This window comes from Octopus bimaculoides, chromosome 16 (genome assembly GCF_001194135.2).
Source record: "Octopus bimaculoides isolate UCB-OBI-ISO-001 chromosome 16, ASM119413v2, whole genome shotgun sequence".
In the NCBI taxonomy this organism is placed as follows: Eukaryota; Metazoa; Mollusca; class Cephalopoda; order Octopoda; family Octopodidae; genus Octopus; species Octopus bimaculoides.
The window spans coordinates 6,096,729-6,104,849 of record NC_068996.1 but is presented as its reverse complement, the minus strand read 5'-3'; the positions used below and the strand labels follow the sequence as shown (position 1 = coordinate 6,104,849).

At 39.0% G+C, this 8,121-nt stretch overlaps 1 protein-coding gene across 1 annotated transcript in view; it reads right to left on the bottom strand.

Moving 5' to 3' along the window:
• LOC106871260 (THO complex subunit 5 homolog A) overlaps positions 1 to 8,121 on the bottom strand; it is a 52,284-nt gene that overhangs the window by 10,324 nt on the left and 33,839 nt on the right. The window contains exons 11-14 of the mRNA XM_052973681.1: positions 6,351 to 6,450; positions 4,476 to 4,587; positions 2,925 to 3,026; positions 1,671 to 1,926 (exon numbers count right to left, since the gene is read on the bottom strand). Of these exons, the coding sequence (XP_052829641.1) occupies positions 1,671 to 1,926; positions 2,925 to 3,026; positions 4,476 to 4,587; positions 6,351 to 6,450 (570 nt within the window). The remainder of the gene's footprint in view (positions 1 to 1,670; positions 1,927 to 2,924; positions 3,027 to 4,475; positions 4,588 to 6,350; positions 6,451 to 8,121) is intronic.

The window sequence follows — 8,121 nt, the reverse complement described above, 5'->3', positions numbered from 1 at the left end:
GAAGAAATTTTGGAGGCTGGAAAAACGAAAAAAAAGGGCACTTGTGCCCATGGCATGTGTAAGCACTTTCAAGCGAAATCGTTGCCAGTGCCCCTGGACTGGCTCTTGTGCGGGTGGCACATAAAATACACCATTTTGAGCGTGGCCGTTGCCAGTACTGGCTGACTGGCCTTCGTGCCAGTGACACGTAAAAGCACCCACTACACTCTCTGAGTGGTTGGCGTTAGGAAGGACATCCAGCTGTAGAAACTCTGCCAAATCAGATTGGAGCCTGGTGTAGCCATCTGGTTTCACCAGTCCTCAGTCAAATCGTCCAACCCATGCTAGCATGGAAAGCGGACGTTAAACGATGATGATGATGATGAACATACTGAAGATTGCACATGTCTGGAAGCAGAGACATGATTTTGCAGTGGACTGCAAGTAAATGTTATTGTTGGTGAAATGCTTATTTACTATCATTGAGTGCACGTGTGAATGAGGGACATCTAAACAAACATTACATCCACATACACACACATTTACACATGATGGGCCTCTCTCTCTCTTTTTTGTCTATCAAATCCACTCACAAGGCTTTGGTTAGCCTGGGGTTATACACTTTTAGTTGTTTCAGTTATTTGACTGTGGCCATGCTGGAGCACCGCCTTTAGTCGAGCAAATCGACCCCAGGACTTATTCTTTGGAAGCCTAGTACTTATTCTATTGATCTCTTTTGCCGAACCGTTAAGTTACGGGGACGTAAACACACCAGCATCGGTTGTCAAGCGATGGTGGGGAGAACAAACACAGACACACAAATATATATATATATATATATATATACATACATACATATATATGATGGGCTTCTTTCAGTTTCCCTGCACCAAATCCACTCACAAGGCTTTGGTCGGCCCGAGGCTATAGTAGAAGACACTTGCCCAAAGTGCCACGCAGTGGGACTGAACCTGGAACCATGTGGTTGGTAAGCAAGCTACTTACCACCACATAGCCACTCCTGCGCCTTTGTACAAAAGTCTACCACACAGCCACTCCTGCACCTATGGTACGAAAGTGTTATAAAGTATCTTTAATTCTTGATCTCAGAACTTTATGCAATGAATTTATCTGAAGCCATCAGAACATACAAATCACTTGTTTTCTTTATAAGTGAGGACTGTTAGTTTACATTAATTTCTTTCATGTTGCAAGTTCAAATCACATTTGTTTCGATTTTGCCTTTCATCTTTCTGGTATTGTTTTTATGTTGCTTCAGGTCAGCCTTCTCCAAGTAAACTTAAGAACAAAAATCTTCCAGCAGTGTGTGCCAGAGATTAAATTGTCCTGTGTTTTCATTCATTATTGATACTAGAGTGAAATCTGAGGAGGGTTTAGCTGCTATTTCTAGCAATAAAAGCAAGCGGTTTCATTAGCTTGTCCATCTGGAACTGGTTAAACTGCAAATTAGTGGTACCAATAGAACATCAGACAAAATATCTTGTGAGATTTAGTTTCAAGCCTTTAGTTTCTGAGCTTAAGTTTTGCTGCAGCCAGCTCTGGCATTCACTCCTCTGAGGAGTTGACAAAACAAAACGTCTGACAGATACTGGGAGGTCCTAGATGTATGTAGAATTGACAGAAAACCTAAGAGTCCTTCCACAAACGTGTAGCCTTGCGCCAAATTATTCATTAACACTATAGTGGAAAAAAAAAAAAGCTGAATAAAAACGAAAATGATACAAACCAAGGGATACAAGTTGTTTCAGAAGAGAAAGTCTCGCCTGGATGCGTCGTCGTAGCAGCTCAATAGTGTTTTGCATGTGACTTGAGCTCAAAGAACTGCCAGATTTTACATCGTTACTCAGAAACTGGAGCCCTGCAATCCACTGGGCCCACAGGTAAGGACGACCTGTAATGCTGATGTGGCTTGAAAAGTCACCAAGACTGAAGAGAAACAAAACAAACAAAGCAAAATTATAAATTTCTTTCTCATGTTTTTTTTTCTTTGTTTCTTTTTATAGACATGTAAATCTTTCGTGGAAACATGACTGACCAGTGAGAAAAAAAAAAATCTTGCCTGCAGCACTTGATTAACCATTAAGCAAAATAAACACATGCTTAAGGCATCAAGGGAAGGAGAGAGCACCACAGAAATAGTAAATGGTTTACAGCACAAAAGAAATCACTTTAAACTTGCTAAAATACTATTCGGATGCCTTATCTCTAAGTTTAGAAGCAGATGTGTTATGTAAGATGAATTTTGAGGATTTGATTAAGGACTTTGCAATTAAAAAAAAGTAAGAGAAAATTTTTCAAATATAAATGAAATGGAAGTATATGAAAATAAACATTATTTTCTATCTTGCTGTTATTTTTGTTTCATTTGGAAGATAAAATTTCATTTTATAGTTTGCCTGGTGCAGCCTCCTGGCTTCCCAGACCCCAATCAAACCATCCAGCCCATGCCAGCATGGAAAACGGACGTTAAACGATGATGATGATAACAATGTTGATTTTTAATTAAATGTGAAAGCACCAAAATCTTATAAGTGCTTAGGGCCACTAAAGATCTTAATTTGGCCCTGCTTGCAAGGAAAGAAGTGAAGGTTGGTAACAAGAAGGGCTTCTGGTTGTAGAGATAATAAAGAAAAAGTATGTTAGACATATGTAGTCTTAAACACTCCCTAAAAAGATGTGATAGCCATGACTGGAATGCCTTTGACCTAACATAGGTTTGCTCAATTAAGACTGACCTGGTGATAAACAATAGAAATGACAAATTAACAATTTAACCAAATTTCTTAAGTCCTCTGAAGAGGTACATTAAACAAACCTTATACTGATCCTTAATGTCTGTTTCCTTTTGACATTAAAAAGGGGGAAAAAAAAAGCTAAAGAATTAAAAAGAATTTCAATAAAAAGTAGAATAGGAAAGGGCTTACCCAAATCGTTTCAGGACATATTGGTTTGCAGGATTAGGAGTGTCACAACCATGATCCTCAGGATACAGGTAAGCTAAAAACTTATCTGGTGATAACAAATCTCTACAGAAAGACAGAGAGAGAGAGAGAAAGAAAAAATAAATAGTGGCAATGCAGTTAGCTACAACTATTCGTTTACATGTTGCTATCAATACACATGTACATATATTAACATCTGCCTTCCATGCTGGCGTGAGTTGGATCGTTTGACAGGAGTTGGCCAGGCAGAAGACTACACCAGGCTTATATGTGATGGGGCTTTCAGTTTCCGTCTACCAAATCCACTCACAAGGCTTTGGTCGGCCCGAGGCTATAGTAGAAGACACTTGCCCAAGGTGCCACGCAGTGGGAATGAACCCAGAACCATGTGGTTGGGAAGCGAGCTTCTTACCACAAAGTCATGCTTGAGTTTTTTTTTTATTACAAATCTTTTCCATTTGACTTAGTCTTGGTCATATTTCTCTTTATGAAACCAGGCCCCAACCCCACCACAAGGTCCATTTCATTGTTGTTGTATGGTGCCTTGTGTATATCAGTGACCCTGAGAGTTATGCCAGTGGAGTGTACACTCCTGGTAGGTCCTCCGATGCTGGACAGATCAAAGGATAGCAGCCACACTAATATGAACCACCTCTTCCCAGAGATAAAAATGGGTTTGCATAGGTCAAAAGCAAAAAAATCTGGGAGAGGGGGAGGGCCTTCCTTCAGGGAAACATACGACACAGTGCAGCAAAATCCAAAAGGAAACTGTAAGTAAGCAGGGATCTAGCTGGAGAGAAGCAGGAAAAACATCCCAGAGTAGAGAACAGCAGAGAAAAATTGTTGAAAGCATATAATCCACAGGGAGTGAAGGGTTTAAGTAGGCTCCCAAATGGCTAGATATAGAATTAAATTTCATTGAACTTGAAGAAAAAAAAAAACACGCATTATAAAGTGGTTGGCACTACTAGCAAGGGTGCTCAGCTGTAGAAATCATGCCAAAGCAGATATTGGAGCTCTAAGCATACCTCTGGCTAGTTGTTTCCTGTCAAACCACCCAACCTGTCTGTTTCAGCATGGAAGAATGGACATTAAAATAACAAAGAACAGAACATTTACAAATGAGGTGTGTGTGTGTGTGCGTGCGTGTGTATGTGTGAGAGGAGGAATTTTTCAAGTAGTGGGAGAGACACAGAGAGTTGAAGAATGCTGCAGCAACTGCCTGAGATCTTACTGTAAATACTTGTGCATGCATAGTTTATTCTGGGTATACTTTACAAAATTCAATATTGAAAATTTATTCAACAAACAAACGTTTACAAAACACACAGACACAAAAGGTCAGCAAAAAGAATAATCTTATTATTTTCATCATCTTTATTTCCGTTATTATTATTATTGTCATTATTATTATTATTTTCATCATCATTATTATTATTATCATCATTATCATTATTATTATTATTATTATTAGTATTGTTATTGTTATTATTATTTTCATCATCGTTATTATTATTATTATAAGAAACCAACCCTCCGCATATTGAAGTTGTGGGCGCCTGAGGTCCTGGCTGAACCATGACATTTACAGTGATGATATTCAGCATCAGAAGATAATTAAATGTCAGGTGGACTGAGCTGCTATCTGAAGTAAATGAAAAAATAAATAAATAAATAAAAAGAAAGAAAGAAAGGAGGAAATATTTTACAATGTTAAGTTTACAGTGATTAACAATAAAATGTACAAACATTTACAAATTAAAAGAAAAAGAAACATTGATTTCTTTTTTTTAATTAACTTGATAAGTAACCTGCCTGAAACTCCCCTTCTTTCCACAATACAAACGGTTTTAAAGGGAACTAAATTAAAACCTTTCATAAAAAATTCATGCTAATTTATGTTCCAAATACCAGCTTACTACCTTTTTACTTGAAGAATTTTTAATCTGATGAATCAACCTCGGTACCATTTTTTTTAAAGTCTGGTACTTATTCTATCAGTCTCTTTCACCAAACCACTAAGTTATGCAGATCTATTTATAAGGCTTAGGTTAGCCTGAGGTTATAGAAGACACTTGCCCAAGATGTCACATAGTAGGACTGAACCCAGAACCATGTGGTTGGGAAGCAAGCTTCTTACCAAACAGCCAGGCAAAAGAAGTGTATCTAAATAGAAATATGGTAATAAAGGGGTTAAAACACTTAATCCTAGTGAGTAATCTGTTGGGCCTCACGGAGGCAATGACCAAGACCTTTGGCATTATGTCGTGCTTGAGAAGAAGACCCATTAAGCCAAGCAAGATCGCAGTCATGGCAGATACCAGTGTCATGCATATGGCACCCATTACATTCTCAGAGTGGTTGGCATAGAAAACCATGCCAAATCAGACTGGAGCCTAGCGCAGCCTTCTAGTGTGCCAGTCCAATCAAACTATCCAACCCATGCCAGCATGGACAATGGATGTTAAATGATAATGATGATGATGATGATGATATATTTTATGTATATAAATATATGTTCTTTTATTCTTTTACTTGTTTCAGTTATTTGACTGTGGATATGCTGGAGTACCACCTTAAAGGGTTTTTAAGTCGGAGAAATCGACCCCAGGACTTATTCTTTGTAAGTTCCTAGTACTTATTCTATTGGTCTCTTTTGCCAAACCATTAAGTTATGGGGATGTTAACACACCAACATTAGTTGTGTGCACACACACAAACACACATATATATATACAACAGGCTTCTTTCAGTTTCTGTCTAACAAATCCACTCACAAGGATTTGGTTGGCCCAAGGGTAGAATAGAAGACACTTACCCAAGGTGTCATGCAGTGGGACTGAACCTGGAACCATGTGGTTGGGAAGCAAGCTTCTTACTACACAGCTTATATATATGTGTGTGTATATATATATCTCAATATCACTGTATTTATACACTGCTAGTCCCAATGTGCTTCCTTGCATTGTTATAGCTTTCAAATGGTGCCACCCGATATTTCCTCCAAGCAGAAAACTAGTCTGTCAGAATGGTCACCCATTTACAGCTGAGTGAAGTGGAACAATGTGAAATGAAGTGTTTTGCTCAAGAGCACAACACATTGCTGGTCTGGGACTTGAAACCATGACCATGCAATTGTGACTGCCATATCCTAACCACTACACCACGTGCTTTCACGTATACACATGCACACTTCCAATGAAGTTCTACACAGCTTTCATCAACCAAATTCCGCCTACAAAGTATTATTTAATCTTAGGCTATAGTAGAAGGTACTTGTCCAATGTATCAAGCAGTGAGATTGAACCTAAGTACCACAACATTGCGAAGGAAATTTCTTAACCATACATCCATTCCCTAGACTAAGCATACATATAAAATAAACAAATAATTAGGTTCCATACTTACCACTGCAACCAATCACAAGTATCACTGAAAGGGGATGTTTACGAAGAACTTGAAGTTTGCGGTCAGATTTACGAGATTCAGTAGTTTTCCGTCTGTGTTTCTGCATGTAACAACAACAAACAGTCTTCAACATTGATACAAAGCCACAGATTTAAGGCTGGGGTGAGGTTAATCGCTTACATCAATTCCCAGTACTTCACCGATACTTTTATTACTTTACCAACCCAAGGAAGGATGAAAAGTATAACTGACCTTGGCAGCACCTGAACTCAACAGCAATGATAACATATAACTTTGGAATCAAGTCATTTACTCATAGTGAAGAGGTTAGAACTGCTTAAATTGATCCACGTCACATAATTCAAACCCTTCAGATTATCACATATAATGCTTATTTATTCACAGTGTTTTGAGTTAAACATGGTTTAACGTAGCTTCAGGATTTCAGTGATCTGACTGTTTATTTTGAGTGGCATTGCAGGGTAGGTGTGAGAGGCTAGAATTTGGGACAAAAAACTTCCAAGAGACAGAATTATATAACAAAGAAACCATGTCTCTGGATGTATATGATGTCAGAAAATGAAGAAATGCACTATATCTTCTATGATGAAGATCTTTACTCTGAAGTTATTCTTTTTATTCAGCTTTGTAAGCTTTATTAAACAGTCCAACCCATGCTAGCATGGAAAGCGGACGTTAAACGATGATGATGATGATGAATATAACTGACAAAGTTCCTCAACAGTTTCTTTGTACTTTGGTAACTTTTTATTATCGTGTCTCAATGTGTGTGATTTACAATTGAGTCAGAGCGAGGGCATGACAGGCATGACTGTGTGGTTAAGGAGTTTGCTTACCAAGCATACGGTCTCAGGTTCAGTCCCACTGTGTGACACCTTGGGCAAATGTCTTCAGCTATAAACCTGGGCTGTGTGTATGTGTATGCATGTACGTCTGTGTACATATATATATATATGGGGTCTGTATCTGTGTTTACCATTGTCTTGACATCCCATGCTGGTTGTAAACAAGTATCACTATTATACAAGTAATGCTGTTTGTTTCTAGTTAGTCTGTTAAAAATATGTCTGGCCATGGGGAAATATTACTTTGCTTCAATCCAAGTGAGGGTGACAACAGGAAGGACGCCCAACCATAAAATATCTGCCCCGACAAATTTCGCCAGACCCACACAAACAAGGAACAAGGGACATTAAATGAAACGATGATGATGACTTTTTGTTAAATGTATGACCAGCTTTAACAAGAAAGTGTTATAGATATTAATCATCATCATCGTTTAACATCCGCTTTCCATGCTAGCATGGGTTAGACGATTTGACTGAGGACTGGTGAAACCAGATGGCTACACCAGGCTCCAATCTGATTTGGCAGAGTTTCTACAGCTGGATGCCCTTCCTAACGCCAACCACTCCGATAGTGTAGTGGGTGCTTTTACGTGCCACCGGCACGAAGGCCAGTCAGGCGGTACTGGCAACGGCCACGCTCAAAATGGTGTATTTTACATGCCACCCGCACAAGAGCCAGTCCAGGGGCACTGGCAACGATCTCACTCGAAAGTCCTTACACATGCCACGGGCACAAGTGCTAGAAAGGTGATGCTGGGCACAGGTGCCATCACGATTTTGCTTTATATATATATATATATCATCATCATCATCATCATCATCATCATCGTTTAACGTCCGCTTTCCATGCTAGCATGGGTTGGACGATTTGACTGAGGACTGGTGAAACCGGATGGCAACAC